The sequence below is a fragment of the Belonocnema kinseyi genome, chromosome 8, assembly GCF_010883055.1.
Source record: "Belonocnema kinseyi isolate 2016_QV_RU_SX_M_011 chromosome 8, B_treatae_v1, whole genome shotgun sequence".
NCBI lineage: Eukaryota > Metazoa > Arthropoda > Insecta > Hymenoptera > Cynipidae > Belonocnema > Belonocnema kinseyi.
The window spans coordinates 128,701,509-128,719,766 of record NC_046664.1 but is presented as its reverse complement, the minus strand read 5'-3'; the positions used below and the strand labels follow the sequence as shown (position 1 = coordinate 128,719,766).

The 18,258-nt window shown below is 37.9% G+C and overlaps 1 protein-coding gene across 3 annotated transcripts in view; it reads left to right on the top strand.

Moving 5' to 3' along the window:
- LOC117177943 (inositol polyphosphate 5-phosphatase OCRL) overlaps positions 1 to 18,258 on the top strand; it is a 404,171-nt gene that overhangs the window by 51,195 nt on the left and 334,718 nt on the right. The window contains exons 1-2 of one of the 3 annotated variants that reach the window (XM_033369072.1): positions 15,161 to 15,276; positions 16,134 to 16,270. The exons of the other annotated variants lie outside the window; for them this stretch is intronic. Of the exons in view, the coding sequence (XP_033224963.1) occupies positions 16,138 to 16,270 (133 nt within the window). The 5' untranslated portion in view covers positions 15,161 to 15,276; positions 16,134 to 16,137. Of the gene's footprint in view, positions 1 to 15,160; positions 15,277 to 16,133; positions 16,271 to 18,258 lie in introns of those variants that run through there. 3 annotated transcript variants of the gene reach the window in all.

The following is an 18,258-nucleotide window of genomic DNA, read 5'->3' as shown; positions in this document are numbered from 1 at the left end:
AGATATGGCGGATTCAAATATGAAAAATTTCACCCCCAAGCCCGGTAATGATAATGTATACCCGGTATACCCGGTATATAATGTATACCCGGTATGATAATGCATACTAAGGGGTTTTTGAGGTCGCTGATTACAAATCAAATATCAAATTTGACGAATTCAAAATGACCGATCCAAAATGGAAGCCATATTGAATTTTCAAAATCTGACTTTATATTCTTAATGAGCAACCTCAAAAACCTATATATAGATTTTTTCGATCGAATACGATCACTTATAAATTGGGCTTATAGCCTCACATATGCTATATAGGGTGTTTTAACGTTGTTACGAAACTGCGAAAATACTTAACTTCAATCAATGATATATCGATGAAAAAAAAAGCTATCTTGAATCTGAAAAATGGATTTCATAGGGCTAGGGTGCTTTTTGCACTTTTAGGTTACAATATCTCGAAAACTGAGGGTGATGGAATTTTTCTGAGGTCGGATTCGGATTCAGCGCAGCAAAAACCTTCGGGTATACTAGGTCTGGTCTCTGGTTCCGGACCTTTGTCAAATTTTGTCGGCCTGTGTTATCTAAGGGGTTTTTGAGTACGCTTAATCCAAACATGCGATTACTTTTGTAAAATCAGTCTTTTTAAACAATTTGTTTTAAAAAATTATTAAAACAAATTAATTTTGCAGAAGTAATGAAAAATTCAAAATCAGCGATGCCCTAAACCCTTAAAACTATATCTGGTTTATATAGTTCTTGGCTAAAAAATCGTATGGTCACAGAAGAGTTTAAAAGGCTGAGTTGGCGTTGGCCTTGTTATTCTACATTTTTTTATCTGCCATATTGAACCTGCTATTGACATTATTTAAATAATAATAAGTATTATTGAAAATAGGTTATTAAAATGAACATTACATACAAATTAAAAAATTTATGTTTCGGCCGCCATTTTGAATCCGCCTTTTTGAAATCTAGCATTTTAGTAGTTCACTTATAGGTGGCTATAGTCTATAAAGGAATCAATACGACGATCCAGCAAAAGCCTCGTGCATCCTAAGAACACGGAGCGACCCAAGGACTACCGCCTTCTGCATTTTTCCCGCAAGTGTTTTAGCATATTCTTGACACGCAGGGATGCCTTTTAGGCCATTAGAAAGTGAAAGCTTGGCACCTCCAAGAGCGCCGATGATAAGGACGATTAGTTTAACAGGATATTCAGAGTACAATCGTTGCAACTCCTTTATAAGGTCTCGATACCTCTCTTTTTTTTCATTCACCTTGGCTATGATGTTTTTGTCAGCTGGTGCCGAAAATTTGATAACGAACATGGTTCGCTTCTCGAAGTCAAGAAGAACCATGTCAGGTCTCGATAAGAGCAACAGAAACAATTGTCAAGAAAATAAAGTTCCAGTATATGCGGTACTTCCCATTCTCGACAATTGACTCGATTTCCCTAGGAGCATTTAGAGGAGCGATATTAAGGTTAATGCCGTATGAGTGACAGAGATGGTAATAAAGAACTCTTAGTGCCGCATTGTGCCTTTGAATATAGGTCGTTCCTGCGTGAGTTGGACAACTAGATAGTATGTGAGCTAAATGCTCGGGGTGTGCATGGCACGCCCTGCAGCTATCATCAGGAACGTCTTGGCTCAAAATGTGGCGACGGTATGTTAAGGTGGAAATGACACCGTCTTGGCATGCAAAAATGAAACCCTCCGTACCAGATTCATTTTGAGAGGTTTAAAGTATACACTGTCCAGATTTCACTTCACATAAGCTTAACCAAAGCGTGCAGTAAGTCTGCAAATATTGCAATTTTTGTAGAATTCTCTTTGTTCTGCGATTGTGACATAATAATATTTCTTCTAAATGAAAAGTTGACAAAATCCATTTTGAAATCTGGGAGAACAAATAACTCCAAGATTGAATAAATTAGTTCATAAATTCTTATCAAAAATTGTAAAAAAATTGTAATTTTACGTGCTAAACTCCGAAAGAGAAGCAATTGCTTTTAGCGAGCTGAAAAAATTCTCTACAACAAAACAAAACATAGGCATATTCAAAACGTCAAAGAAGCACAGAGTTGGGTATGAGCCCTGAGCGTGGCGCCAAACGGTCTTCGAGTTTCGGTATGTCTACTCTAGCGAGCAGAAAAAAGGACTTTTGATGCGATACGGACGAAAAAATTTCCATTTTTTTACTTTTTGTCATAAGAACTTTTCATCGGGGATTGCATGATCTCCAAGATAAAAATTAAATTAATAAATATTTGCCTACTGATCACGAAAGTCCATGTTAAAGATTTAAAAAATGGACATTTTTCGATAAAAACGACTTGATTTTCCTGCTGCAAAGTGAAGTACCACCGACCCTTAACATGTCTTTGTGCAACGCTCATTGGAACAGTCCACTAGGCGCTCTGATTGACACTTTGTAGTTTTGGACTTGCTCATGAATAATATCGAGATCCAAAGGTCGGAAATGGTTTGTCGCAAAGCTCACAAGTCATCCCTACTAGGCTATCCAATTGACATTTTGCAGTTTTCGACAAACGGTTCCTAAACGCTGTTGCGAAATGCTTCTACTGTACAAAAAAGCTTAATCCTGTATTGAGAAAAATTGAAAAAATAAGGAATTGTATTCCGTAATACTGGTAGAATTTCTGAATAAATCTACGAATTTAAATTCTGAAATATTGGTATCAAATAACCAACTCAATGGCAGTAAATCATGGCAAACAAATGATAAAAGGCGAAAAGCAAACAAGAAAACGACAATGATTTTAAACGACGTAACTATGAGATATTCTTGAAGTGAAAATTTAATAAAATAATTAAGACACTCATTTGATTTCTCAGGAGCAGTAATCGAAGGACTGGAAGGCTGATTCATTACTTTGATGAAAATGACATTTGTCGTTGGAAATAATGTTTGTTTTCTTGGTTTTTTACCGCCTTTTATCATTTTGCAATCGTTTTCATTTTCTTGTTCTTAATTCGCGTTTCATCAGTTGTTTGTGTAACTTTCAACCAAGTGAATTGTTTTTTCGTCTCACTTTTTTAAACATTCTCTCACGTTGTTTATTAATATTATCGTTTTTAACATTTATTTTAAATAGTAATAATTGTGAAAGCTTAAAAGTTTTTTGCCCCAATGCTCTAAATATATTTTTGGATACAGAATAATCATTCTTTTGTTTTTTTCCATAGCATTCACGCTAAACTTTTTGCCAATAGTTTGTCATTTCCATTAAAGTAATTAATCAATCTTTCAGTTAGTCGATTACTGCTCCTGAAAATTCAAATGAGAGTCTTAATCATTTTGAGTATTTGAGCATGTTTTCTCTTCAGGAACATCTCATAGTTCCGTAGTTTGGAATAATTTTCGTTTTCTTGTTTTTTTCGCCTTTTATCAGTTTGCAATGGTTTTCATTTTTTTGTTCTTTATTAACGTTTAATCAGTTGTTTGTATAACTTTCTGCCAACGAATTTTTTTGTTCGTCTCGCTATTTTCAACATTCTTTCATGCTGTTTATTATTATTATTATCCTCATTAACGTTTACTTTGAATAATAATTGTGACAGTTCAATAGACTTTCCGCCAATGCTCTGAATATATCTTTGGATATGGTTGATTGATTACTGCTTCTGAGAATTCAAATGCGTTTCTTAATTATTTCGAGTACTTGAGTACGTTTTTTCTTTAGGAATATCTTATAGTTACGTCGTTTTAATGATTTTCGTTTTCTTGTTTGTTTTTCACCTTTTGTCAGTTGTTTGGCATGATTTACTGCAATTGAGTTGGTTATTTGGTCTACTTTTTTCAAATTGAGGCACGTTATTGATTATTACTGATAACTGATATTTGATATAAAGATTTCAGAATTTGAATTCGTAAATTTATTCAGAAATTCTACCAGTATTGCGGAATACAATTCCTTTTTTTTTTATTTTTCGTAATACAGGATTAATCTTTTGTACAGTAGAATCTTTTCGCAATGGCTTTTAGGAACCGTTTCTCCTGTTACGTTTGCGAAAGGATTTTTGCTTCACAACGAATTGCACGAATAGATAGGGATGAACATGCTGCTGTCCGCGAATTTACAATTCGTCGACGTGATACATTCAACTTATTAGCACTTATCGTATTTGTGCAAACAAGGCTATGCATCAAGTGCAGTCAGTCCATCCTTGATGAAATATTGTTAATGGAGCGTGATCCCTCTTGCCTAAGATTAAACGTGTTGACACAAACTGCGAATCATAGTTGCGTGATCTGTAATGGTGTACGTGATATACACAGGCTTTCAGTTGAAAGCAGAGTTAACGAATATGTATTACTCAATATTTATATTGCAGAAGATGTGAGATCTTGCCAACATCACTCAGATGATCGAGGCTTCATTTTATTGCCCTTGTTGCCTGGCTTACGCTTTATTAAAAGGCCCTACATTATAAACGGTCAGCAACTTAATTTTTTTGCAAGGACTTCGCAGCGTTGCAATTAATTCAACAAGATTTTATGATGAGCACAGTTTTACAGATCAAGAATTACACTCTATGTCTCCTATCACAAAATAAGAGTTTTTTTTAAATTTGAACTTTTTGCGATCCAGTACCCTGTCAAGGTGGTTATAGGTACGTGATAATAAAGGACCTTCTGATGTTGTTGTGCAAGCTGCGACAAGCTTCATTCGAGCCGATAAGCTGTAAGTCTTGCTGCCGCCACTATAAGACAGTCCTTCATGCTCAGATTCGTACCTGGCAATATTGGCCGTTTGCCCCAAAAAACTGTCCATTTTTTTAATGTTTAACATGGATTTTCGTGATCAGGAGATCAATAATTATTCATTAATTTTTTATCTTGTAGATCATGCCATCCCCCATAAAAAGTTCTGATGCCAAAAAGTAAAAAAATTGACTGTTCTTCGTTCGTAGCGCAACAAAGGTCACTATTCGTACACGCTAGAGTAGAAATACCGACACTCGAAGACTGTTGGGCGTCACGCTCAGGGATCATGTCCATGTCCGTGCTTCTTTGATATTTTGTAGTTCAGGACCCTCTGATCGATAATGTACATGTCTAAACCTTGTAAATATGCCAAAAGTCCTCTAGTGTCGTTATATCTCTGTTAGCATACATGAAAAGCGACTTTGGACGCAACACCACCCAAAAAGTATTCTACTCTCGACCTTTAGACATGTATATTCTCATTCATGTTCTCAAGTAAAAAATATCAATGAGGCACGGAGTTGGGCATGATCCCTGAGTGTGGCGCCAAACAGGCCTCGAGTTTCGGTATGTCTACTTTTGCGTGCACGAAAAGCGACCTTTGATGCGATACGAACGAAAATATGTCGATTTCTTTACTTTTTGACATAAGAAATTTTTATCGGGAATGTCATGATCTACAACATATCGAGGCGTCCTAACGGTAGGGTGCCAACGCACGCGACACGACTTGACGGTACTTAACCAAAAATAAAAACAATAAAATACTAACCGAGAAGTTAGCGCTAGAAAGTCTTGCTCGCGTAATTTTCGCGTGGATTTTTCTAAATTTCAGATATCGAGGCGTCCTAACGATAGGATGCCAACGCACCCGACAGACTAGATGATACTTAACCAAAAATATAAACAATAAAAAGCCAACCAAGAAGTAAGAAGGAGAAAGTTTTATATCGCGAAATTGGACAAGATGGAGCTAGAAGTTGGACAAAACTAAAAGCTAATCACTCGTTTCATCAATTGATGAAAGTTCTATCTCGGGCGAGCAAAGCATGAAGGTTGCCACTTCTCGCGTTTAGATTATAAGCGAGAAGTGGCACCTTCATTCTTTACTCGTTCGAGATAGGACTTTAATGATTTGATGGAGCGAGCGAGCATCTTCTAGTTTTGGCCAGCTTCTAGCTCCATCTTGTCCAATTTCACGATCTAAAACTTTCTAGTTCTAACTTCTTGGTTGGCTTTTTATTGTATATATTTTTGGTTAAGTATCATCTAGTCGATCGGGTGCGTTGGCATCCTATCGTTAGGACGCCTCGATATTTGAAATTTAGAAAAATCCATAGAGAACTTTTTTTAATGTATTTTGTGCGTGGTCCTTTGGAAAAGAACAACTAAAATTGTCAAAGATTTACAATAAATAAAGGGGTTTGAACAATGGGGAAAAACTGATAATTTTTCTCTAGGTTCGCCCACATATAGGTTAACAGGTAATGACTTTATGACGAGTGTAATGAATGGACGAATAAAATCCGTTAAAGACTCTAAACGTAAACTGACCCTAACGATAGCGGCAGAATACGGCAAAGATACTATCATACTATAAATGAAGGGTTGCCGTACAGAATTAGATAACAAAGTAGGAATTTTTCAGGAGAGCGAAATAACATTCTGTAAAATTGAAATGATTATTTAGAGATAAAACTAAACTTTACTATCGACCTGAAAAGTTTCTCAATTAAGACAAAAAATCTATGATTACCGAAAAATACAGTTTCAAGAAATAGAATGTGGAAGTTTACAATCTCAAAGTGACAGGAACCTAAAACTGAAACAGGCTCGGGTGCGAATAACGACAAAATGTTCAATTTTCAGTAGAACCAAAAATAAAAAATTAATTATGTGATTTTGAGTTAATAAAATTGAGAGAAGATGAGTTTGTTTGGATAAAGTTAACCATTTCCGAGTCAATCATTCATAAATGTGAACGTTAAAATTTCATGGGTTTTGAAAATCGGCTTTGGATAGCAACTAAAAATCAATTTTTCAATTAAAAAAAAATATTACAAACTTGCTCCCGAGATATTGGGAAGTTGAATAAGAATAAAAAGTTTTCATTAAAAAAATTATTTTTTTCCGGGAAAATAAAAGTTTAGTGTGATGGTATTGCACTGTATCTGCAAGGTATATGGATAGTCAACCATCTGTTTTTGAATCACCAATATTTTTATAGCATTATATTAAAAATTAGATTTGTAACAAATTCTTCTGATAAAATTGTATTAGATTTTTTAACAATTTTGTAATGCAAAAAGCCTATTTTTTTGCAAAATTTTGGTTATCTAGTTCTGTACTGCAACCCTTCAAATAACTCATAACTCTTGGAATTGCAGATATTGAAAAACAAAAGGTGCATAATTAATTCAATATCATTTATTTTATTAATTTTAATAAACAATTACGTCGAATACAAAAATTAATTGTTTAGATGTGCTTAGAAACTAGTTTCTTCATTAAAATTTACTAATTAATCGTATGTACAAAATTAAATCACCTATTTTATTTATTTAGTATTTGATGATCACGTAATATTTTTGAAGTTTCATGAGGAGACAGCACTAAGGGCAAAAAATATATTTTCAGATTTTCAACGCGTTGGATTGTTTTTGAGTCGCTCTTTTTCTTCAAATAAAAAAATTGTCAAATATAAATTAGTATTAATATTAAATACAAATTAAAAAATTGCATTGCAGAATGATAACAATGAATCTTTTTTATTTGAAAACTTTGAATTTTTAAATAATGTAAGTGTTGCCACCTAAAGAAGAGGTGTTTCGAATTTTTGTATGGAGCGAATATTGAAAGAAATAATAAAATAGATGCATTTCTTCTATATTAAAAAAATTCTATTATAAAAAAGTCAACATTTGATAATAATTTGTAACATTTGGCTTCATTGTTTCAAATTATTTGAAACGCGACAGTTTTATGTAAAATTTTATGTAAAAGATCTGAGAGTTTCATGCAACGAGAGTTTTACGTCACCAAAGCTGGTTCTCAATTTTTCTTCCACAACTCACGTCTAAATGAAATGAGGTATCGCTCTGAATTTTTGGGAAATGAAAGAGGCGACAATAAAGTATATTTCTCTGCTTTGTTCCGGTGGAAATTTTGGAGAAAAAAAAATTTCGAAGAAAACAAAAGTGAAAGCTATATCGGTAGTTTTCTTTCCCAACTTACGTCAACAGGGAATGAGATATCATGTTGAAAGTTTGGAGCAATAAGTATAAGGCACGGACAAATATATCTCTGGTCCTAAATAAACATAATTGTGAAATTTTTTTTTAATTACTCAGTTGGAGAGATAACGACCGTGAGAATCCTACAAGCAATTTTCAATATTGTCAATGGGCTAGTTATGAGGCTTATATTTATCAAAGTGAGATAAAAAAACAAAAATCTCTTACGAACATTATACACAAATGATACAAAAACTAATGTTTTCACTTGAAATGCAAATAAAAAAATTTGATCTTACATGCGTATCAGCTGTGTCAGAGCAGCTCCATCGCAGCGAGTAGACAACTTCGAACATCACCGGGTTTGTGGGTGATATAGATTGCATGATTAACGACAAAGAACGATCGAAGCCAAACTTCTGTCTTGCCACAAACGGTCCTTTAATATTTATTCATATTTTCCGAAATTTTTTTCCGCGTTATTTGAACTTTTATTTTTAAATATGGGTGAAAAAATATTGGTGTCAGGACTGAATTGATCAGCTGGTCCACTCGTTACATGATATTAAAAAATAAAATAATTTTTTCTTATTTCTGAAGTAAAAATATTGCTAAATATTGCTAAATATGGCTGAAGAGCGTTTCTGGACAAAGCAGCAGAGGAGACTGCTGAAACACTCGGAATTAACTTCAGTATCAGGTGTCAGCAAAATGCATCAAATCTAATCTACCTCGAGTACTCACCTCTGAAAGCCCGGATTATGAAAGTACAAGAGAAAAACTTCCTTTAACAGTTCCTCGATAAGAGTATGCATGGCATCTTCCACATACATGTGAAGGATCAGTCATTGTCTTGTAAGCTAACTTTTGCTTTCCTTAAATCACCCGGATTGAAGTCTGGCACGGAGGATTTCATTTTAGGATGTCAAGAGGGTGTCATTTCCATCTCATGAGGGAACTGCCTACATCTGAAGGCACAATGCGGCACTAAGAGTACTTTATTACCATCTTTGTCGCTCTTACGGCATTAGCCTCATTATCGCTCCTCTAAATGCTCCTAGGGAAATAAAATTAATTGTCGATAGTGAGAAGTGCCGCATATACTGGAACTTTATATTCTCGACAATTGAGGACCCGGATTCTATAATCCCTTATAGAATTGGTCGCCTGAGAGTGGGGAGGACCCTGAAGTCGCTTAAGCAAAAGCGGTCAGAGGCCTCCCAACTTCTAAGCGATCAATTCTATAAGGGGTTATAGAATTCGGAGCCATAACTATTTCTGTTAAGCACTTAAGGGCTTACATAGTTCTCCTTAACTTCGAGAATCAAACTATGTTTGTTATCGAATTTTTGGCACCAGGTTACAAAAACTTCATAGCTAAGGAGAATGAAAGGGAAGAGGTATAGAGGTATAGAAATTTGATAAGGGAGTTAAGACGATTGCACCCAAAATATTCTGTTAAACTAATCGTCCTTATCACCGGCGCTCTTGGAGGTGCCAAGCTTTCACTGGTTAGTAGCCTGAAAAGCATCCCTGCGTGTCAACAATATGCTAAAACACTTGCGGGAAAAATGCAGAAGGCGTTCGTCCTTGGTTCGCTTCATGTCCTCAGGGTGTACGAGACTTTTGCCGGATTGTCGTATTGGTTCCGCTACAGACTGTAACCACCTATCTTACGGTCGTGAGACGTGATTAGTGCTAAAATTTCACCGCGACTTCGCTGGGATCGGGAGCAGTTTTTTAGATTAGTACCCGCTCTCGACGAAATCCTGCGGTTTTCAATACAATCCAAATATCCAGAATGTCAGGGAAAGCAAGTAATGCATAAAACACAACGTTGGGAGTGATAAAAAGAGCGATGATTAACAAATTGGAGATAAAACTGTATCTGATGGAAACTTTTGTCAACGCGGGGGCATGCACGAAGTGAAAATATGGGGGTGGGAAAGGATCAAGGTAATGGAAAGGCTGCAGAGTAGGTTGGTCAAAATGGCAATGGGGCTAGACAATACAACACCGGGTTACATCTGGAAAACGGAATCGGAAAGAAACAGTATAGTAATTGAGAGTAGAATAAGAGCTATGAGGTACCTAGTGGGAATATGTGGGATGAAGGATGAAAGATAGTCGAAAATTTGCTTGAGAGATGAGATAAGAGGATTTTTAAATGGGAATACTTCGAAATAGGGAGAAACATTCGAAAAATCATGCAGAGAGGTATGACACGGGGAAACTATAACATGGTTGTGGGAACATCTTGAAAAACCATACGAAGGGAATGGAAACAAAAATTACTCAGGAATTGCAGAACGATTGGTCTAGGATATATAATTCATCTAACTGTGTGGGATATAAGAAATGGAAAACAATCCCCGTGAGAGAGGAATATAAAGATATAAAGATGTTTCTTGCAGGTGGTGTGGGAGGGAAGAATAGAGTTTCCAATCAATTCTTAGATGCGAGAGGGCGTGAGAAAAGCTGGATGGCAAGTGAACTGAAGGGTTTTGAAATTGCCTGGGAAATAAAAATGGGAATGAGTCGGAAGAATTGATCTTAAGACCCCTTAAAGGAGATCCGGGACTCATCCTCTGCAGGTACGCGAAAAGATTTGTAAAAAGGGCTAAAGAGTCGGAACTTTCAATAATGTGATTATATTTTGATCGAAAATCTACTAGCGATCCCAATAAGAGGCTAAGTCAAACAGAACATATTTGTTTCTTAGCTGGGCATGTGCTCTGCGAACCATAGTCTTTCGATTCCAAATCAGCGTGCCATGTTCAAACTGTTTGAATAATCAAGGAAATGTTAATTTGTATTTATCTTATTATAATGAAAATAACATGGGAAAATATTTTTTTAGATTAAAAAATGATAATTTGTCTCTCTAATTTAAACTAAACAATAATTTTCTTGTAGGAACTTTATAATGAGTAGCAGTATAAAGTTTAAACCTTGAAAGAAAATTTTTTCTCTTTTTTTTATTTCAACGAATTCAATACCGACATATGGTCTCGCGTTGCTCTCCTTCTAAAGTCTGCTTGGCTGTCTTCGCATAACCATTCTTTTCCATCCAGTCCCTGATACTTTCATTCAGAATTATTGTTGAAATTTTGTAACATACATCTAGTAGCGCTACTCCTATAATTTCCTGTATCATTTTCGTCGCTCCTCTTGTGATTCGGAGAGATTCGTGCAACCTCCCACCCTTTGGCGAGCCTCGCCTCTTTTCAGAATCCATTCAAAATTTCTTTCATTTCCAGAGCCGATTCCTTGGGCATCCACTTGATAAATTCTATGCTGACCCTGCCCACCCCTGCAGCTTTCCATTTATTCATTCTATCCAATATCTTCGCTATTTCATTGAAAAAATTTCCCTGTTCAATTCTATCTTCGCTTCTTCCTCCCCATTTTGATCAATCTCCCCGTTTGCTTCCGTTTTGTCCTGAATCCGATAATTGCCTGCCAAAATACGCCCATATTTTTACTGCTGTTAACTTTTCCACATTTTTTCTCCGATTCTTGTTTCCGCCTGAAAATTGAGCCTTTTCAGGGCGAGCGGTCAAGGTGGACTCGATAGAAGCGACTTTTAGGAGAGCGAGAAGACTCACGAAACCTTCGCTCTCCACTTTCACCACTACATTCTCACGGAAAGAGATAGGTCGTTAATGCGGCTCACAGGTGGGGTATAGATGAGACGCGTAGATGTAGTGGTAAGTGGTGGCAGGTGTTTCACGAAATGTCGAGCTTTCGAGCAAAAGCCCGATTTCTCGGGTAACTAAGAACTCAATTATTAGTAGTAATAACGCTCGAAAAATTTTTTCCAATGGTTCCTTTCTGTAATCCTGACTTCTTTTTGTCCCATATTAGCCCTTCCCCTCCATCCTCTCCTATGTGCGGCAATTCTCCGCTGATTCCTTCCTCTAACCTTCCATTAAGAATCCTCAAGCTCTCTTTATCGCAAAATTTCAATAACTTGTACCTTTCCGGGCCAGACTCTTGCGTACCTCGATGGTTTGCTCTCTTTAAGCTCTCCTCTTATTTTAAACTCTTACCGCTGCTTTGGTTGTCCATACATATTCCTAGTCCAGTGACACTAAAAAATTGTCACTATGTCATACGACTTGAGAACATCCCGCACACTCCTACCTCGCCCCGCTATATTCCATACTACGCCTTTAACTTCGCGCCTGCCTTCCATTGTGTTTCCCTTCCTTGCTTATAAACAAGTTTTTCTTCACATTCCCTTGCCTTTCGTTCCAGTAGTATTCCCTATCGTTGATTCTCCATCTCATATAGCAGTGCACACTCATAGTTGCTCTCCTCCTTTTTGCTGCTTCCACTTTCTTTTTGATCCATTCCAAAATTTCTTTCTCCCTAAAGTTCAAATCATCCTCTAATGTGATTCCCGTTCCGGTCAGCTTGAAGCTGTTAGACATCAGCCACTTTTTATTTACTAGTGAGTCAAGTGTAATTAATGCTCCATTGGCTAAGTGCCTCAGGTCTTCTATTATCAAGCTGACTCGTGTTAGTTCCCTAGGTTTTTTCCTCTATTTTTTTAGCTAGAAACTGTCCTCTGGATCTAAAATCTCTCACGATGACCATGTTCGTTCTTGCTTCTTTCTCGCTCTCTCTCTCTCTCTCTCAGTTAATTGTGCAAAGATTCGTTAGCTTGGCTTGCTAACCTCGTCAGGAAATGTGGTTTTGACTAAAAAATTGGGTATCAATAAAGAAGGTCACCAATCGTCCAGTTGACGTCCTTCGTTCTCTTATAATGTTGTGAAAAGTTTTAATTCCGCCTTTTGGCTATACATGACTGATTGACACCATCAATGCTTTAATCGAAACCACATTGCTTCATGAGGTTAGCAAACCAAGCTAATGAAACGTTGCACAATTAATCGGTCGTGCTAAACATTATTTGACCTTCAACTGACCGTAAGAAAGAAAGGAAGTGGACTACGACTATTAACACATGGAGGGTGATTTAATGAAGTGTAATAAAATGATATATTCCTAAATAAAAGTTATCCTTTTAGTTTGGCATTGGCAAACATAGTGCTAAGTGCCCGAAACTTAACCCTCAAAATATCTCTATTTATATAATTCAAAATCTGAAGTCAGCGACAGAGAGGCGCTACAACACTCATAGTTGTGATTCCTATGGAAGAACTTACTCTCTCTTCCTCTCTGTCAAAACTAGCTCATTGGTCGCCCATTTCTACTTCTCTCCGTGTACGACAAATTATTTCAGGTACGTTACAGTGCGGCTCAGCGGCACCTGTAGTCTCTCGGGTTGTTGAGAGAGAGGAAGGCAGTGGATCTGTTTCATACGGAAGGAACGGAAGGAATTGGCGAAAAAAGGTGACAAAGGAAACGCGATTCCTACGAGAGGAACGAGAGAAAGAGAGAGAGTATGCATTACGAAAGAATTACGAAGTACACTGGAACCTGGATTTGTGCACGGTATTGGGCATGGCCGCAATGGCCTTCGACACAAATGCAGGGAATCCGAACGTAAACAGTCATGGCCGCATGAATAATTTCTGTTTGTTTTGAACCTATGACGCAACTTGATGCAACTAACTTGGAGAGAATGCGGCCTTCATGCTGTTTATCACGCTTGACTGAGCACCGCCTCTCTCTCTCTCTCCGTTTTCTAAACTCCAGGTTCCAGTGTAAATAGAAGTTGAAAGAAAATCTTCAGCAAGAGCTTCCGATCACTGGAACTAAACTATTATACAAGAAAAATATTATCTTTTAACCCTCCATTTGGCACATGGATCCAGCTATAATTCTGTGATTTAAATTTATTTTTTAGTGTAACTATGATTGAACTAGCAATTTGAAGCTTTCTGGCTTTTCCTAAAATTTCAATAGCTATCATTTAAACAAAAAATTAAAATGATACATGCCATACATAAATGTGTATAGATAAACCATTGCACAACACTTTTTTTATTTCTATTCTTATATGTTTTCTCTCCAAACTCATTTTGATAGTCTCTTAGCAGTGAGTATATATATTAGGCTGGGGCGAAAAACCAACATTGTGCGTCCAAGAAACGTCTGGGTGCGGAAAAGTGTCCCAGTCCAATCCGAAACTCAGCGCACTTTGAAATTTTGAAATCGGATGATATCTTCAGTCTGTTCTTTGACGGTAAAATCTCGAAATTTCACTAATAAGCACTAAAATTTCAGGTTTTACAAAAATGGGCTTAAAATCGATACCGATGCCTTCCCAGGGTGACTTTACGATGAAAAGTCATCAGAGGGTACTTAGAGGTCCGTAAGAAAATCCCCAAAGTCACCCCATGCCAATCCTCATGGAGGGGAAAATGGCTTAAAATTGCGTATTTTCGAGTGAAATGCTTAAATACTTGTGCAGCTCCTAGCTCACTAAGTTCTACTATTTCGAGTGACCCAGAGCCCACCACGTGGAGGTGGCTGCACATCGGGCTCCACCCACGCCCTACCCAACCAACCAACCATATGTGGAACGTGCTTATTTAGGTCTCAGAGTCATTAATTACACCCACAAAGTCTTTCTTAGTGTCATATAAGTTGGCAGTCTTTCGAGAAGGAAGTGTGGTGCGTATCTGTCGGTCCCGAGCCTCGGGACCAATGCCTTTCGTGGACACCTCTGTTACCAGTCTAACAGTTCTTTCCACCGCTACTGTGTGACAAGGGAAAGATGTAAAGTCCCAGTCTGGTACCAAGCCATCGGCCATAGATAGCTTAGCGGTAAGTTCATCCTCTGTTATAGGAATTAAAACTGGAGGTACGGTAAGTGAAACATCTGTCTGTTCCCAATCCATCATTTCTGTGTAATCATTAGCAGTTGTCTGTTGCTTATGTTTTGCTTCCAGGATTTTGGTGAGTGCGTCTTGGCGAACGGTAAGCCTAGGGTCGCTTACAATTCCAAGAAGTATATTTTCCGGTATGGCAGAGAAGCCGTTTGTCTGAATGGAAGGGTTTATCACATTTCGGTACTTCAGAGGAAGAAACCTTGACAATTTGATTGCTTGGAAGAGGTGCCGACTCACATCAGCGATAGACTTATCCCGTCTGATGTGGAACCATTGAGGTACGTATACTGTGAGTAAGTATTCAACTAATACTTGCAGTTTGTTTGTGGGTCTTTTTGTTGATATGTATAATCTCAGAATTCTATTTGCAGTTGTTAGCCAGCGAGCCATGTTGACGGGGTCTATCTTCCGAGAGGCCAACTCAGGAGAGCACGCTCCGAACCGTATGGCATCTGATATCTCATAAAGATACCTTTGATCTGAACTGAGATCAGTGGGCTCAATCTCAGGTAAGTCACACTCAACTTATTTAAACTTTACAACATCGAGGGTCTCACAAGTTGGAAGTTGTCCCCCTATTGGCCCTGAGTATTTGTTCGGACGAGAGGTAGGTCCGTCAATAAATACGAAAAGACTTCTGAACGGTAGCTCATTGAAATGTAATAGACAGATAACCCATTGCAAGGGACGACCAAGTCGTTCCTCTAGTAGACGAATAATTTCTCCCTTCCAGCCCGTATTCGTATTTGTACCGTCACAGCCCACGACTACCACTGCATCGAAGCCTCCATTCAGTGACAAGTTCCATGACAGTCCGGAGGCTGTCAATGTTTCGTCTTTTCGACTATCAACGTATAAGCCATGAATAGAATCCTTATGGCGTGATTCCTCCTTCAACTTGGAGCCTATTTTAATTTTCTCGCGCCTTATCTTACTTTTATCTATGACTAGACACTCAGGTACTTTTTGAGAAATATCCTGGTAGATCATACCTGCTCGATTGGCAGCGAGGAGTACAGACGAGCTTAAATGTGCCGCAGCCCGTTGACTTATACCATATCTTTGAGCAACTACTGCTGCTTCAGATAAGTCAAGTCTGGCTTGCGATGATTTTCTCTGCACAAGTCTGCGTGGTATGTCGTGAAAATCGTCATCATCGGTAGACGCATCAACCTTTACCTTAATTTAAGGAGGAGGATTATCACCTTCACCTTCCCCAAAGAAGGAATGTAAATCTATATCCATATCAATCGTCTAGGAAGATATGGAGGCCGATGCGGTAGGAACGCTTTCCCCACCCTCTCCCCGTTCAGTCTGCCTCTTTTTGCATTACTTTCTATTCTCTTATGTACTCTTTTTGTTTCAGAGACATGTACGCTGGCGATTTTCCCATGAGTCTTTTAACCCCTTTGGTCAAGATAGAAGGCATGCTCTATGGCTGGAACCTTCTTTTCCTTGGGACAGGAGCACCTAGACAAGTCAACTCACAAGCGGCTATGATAAGTAATTCAGAGCAGTACTCTTTGAAGGCGGCGATTTTCTCATCCTTATTACTTTGAGAAGTTGTTTTAATCTTTAATGAATTTTTCAACGTAGTGTATTTTTTATGAAGATTTGTGAGACATTCCTTAATGCGCTGCTCTGAGACCGTTGGGATAGAAGCAGATTCCCAAATAACTATTAGTTTGGAACGCACTTCGTCGGCAATGTCTCCGAACGAAGGCTCCTTGTCTTTTTCTGAATGACAGCCCTTTTGCCTTCGAACCTCCTGACAACATCGCAGAACGTCAGCCCTCGTTGGCCAAACGTTCGGACCAAAATCTTTTGGAGGACCATATTAGCCTGCACATTTTTTCCTTTACGAACACTTAACAATTTTTAAAGAATTTTCGTTATTATATTATTATAAGCCTACAACTTTTGTATAAAGAACTTTTGCATATAATTAATATTTTGCAATATTGGCAAATAAAATTGATTTTTTGTTAATTTTATGTTTATTATTATTCTTTCTTTTTATTAATATTATAACTTAACTTTTAATAATAATAATAAATAATATTAAATCAACTGCACAAAGTCTCTTTTTGCGAATTTCGACATGCTGTGGCATACAAACCAAAGAGGGGAGTGCAGGCACAAACAGAATCTCTACCACCAAAAGAACCAACGACGAGACAATGAGAAGAGGAAACTATAACGACAACGTCAACTAGCACCTGCGAGTCAACGAACATTAGGCGTGAGTCGACAGTAAGAGCCATTGACAGGTTCTGACAAGTCTCGACAACGCTCGACCAGAGGGAGGTGGAGGGGAGAAGGAGACCGGCGACCGGGGGGGGGGGGTCGGCTTCAGTGTAGAGGTGGCACAGATTCTCGTGTGCTCGTAGACAGCCATGACCCAGGGACAGCACAATTATTTAAGCGTTTTACTCGAAAATACGCAATTTTCAGCCATTTCCCCCTCCATGAGGATTGGCATGGGGTGACTTTGGCGACTCGGTACGGACCTCTAAGTACTCTCTGATGACTTTTCATCGTAAAGTCACCCTGGAAGGCATCGGTATCGATTTTAGGCCCATTTTTGCAAAACCTTAAATTTTAGTGTTTTTTAGTGAAATTTCGAGATTTCACCCTCAAAGAACAGACTGAAGATATTATCCGATTTCAAAGTGCGCTGAGTTTCGGATCGGACTTGGTCACTTTTCCGCACCCAGGCGTTTCCTGGACGCACAATGTTGGTTTTTCGCCCCAGCCTAATATATATATACTAGGCAGTCTGATAAGTACCTGAAAATTCTAAGAGATGGCATTAGTATTCACTACTGTGAACCATTTTCGTCTAGCTTGATCCTTCAAATGACGCCTGTCAAAACTTCAGCCATTTATGTTTACGCATTTACAAGTTACAGCACTGAGAAGCGACTAACTTCCGAGTTTTTTTTAATATGGAAAAATCTGAGTTTCGAGTTTTGATCAAACACTACTATCTTCGCTAGAAAATGATATCCGAGACCAAGACCAAGCTGGATAAGTATTACCCAGACTTTGCACCGTCGATTGGAACGATTCATAAGTGGTTTACCGAGTTTCGTTGTGGCCGTACGAACACAGTTGATGCTGAACGATCTGGGCGCCCAAAAGAGGTCACTACACCAGAAAATGTCGAAAAATTCCATGATATGATGTTGAATGATCCCAAAGTGAAATTGAGAGAGGTAGGTAATGCTGTAGGCATATCATTGGACCAAAAACGAATTCGCGTGACAACTTCCCAGCAGAATTTGGCATTATTTTCGCGTAAGCCGACCGAGTTTTTGCGCCGATTCATAACCATGGATGAAACCTGGATCCACTACTACACTCCTGAGTCAACGCAACAGGCCTCTGTATTTTGGGATGCACATGGCATAATATTCGTGGACTATCTTGAAAAAGGTAAAACCATAACCGGAGCATACTATTTATCATTATTGGACCGATTGAAAATC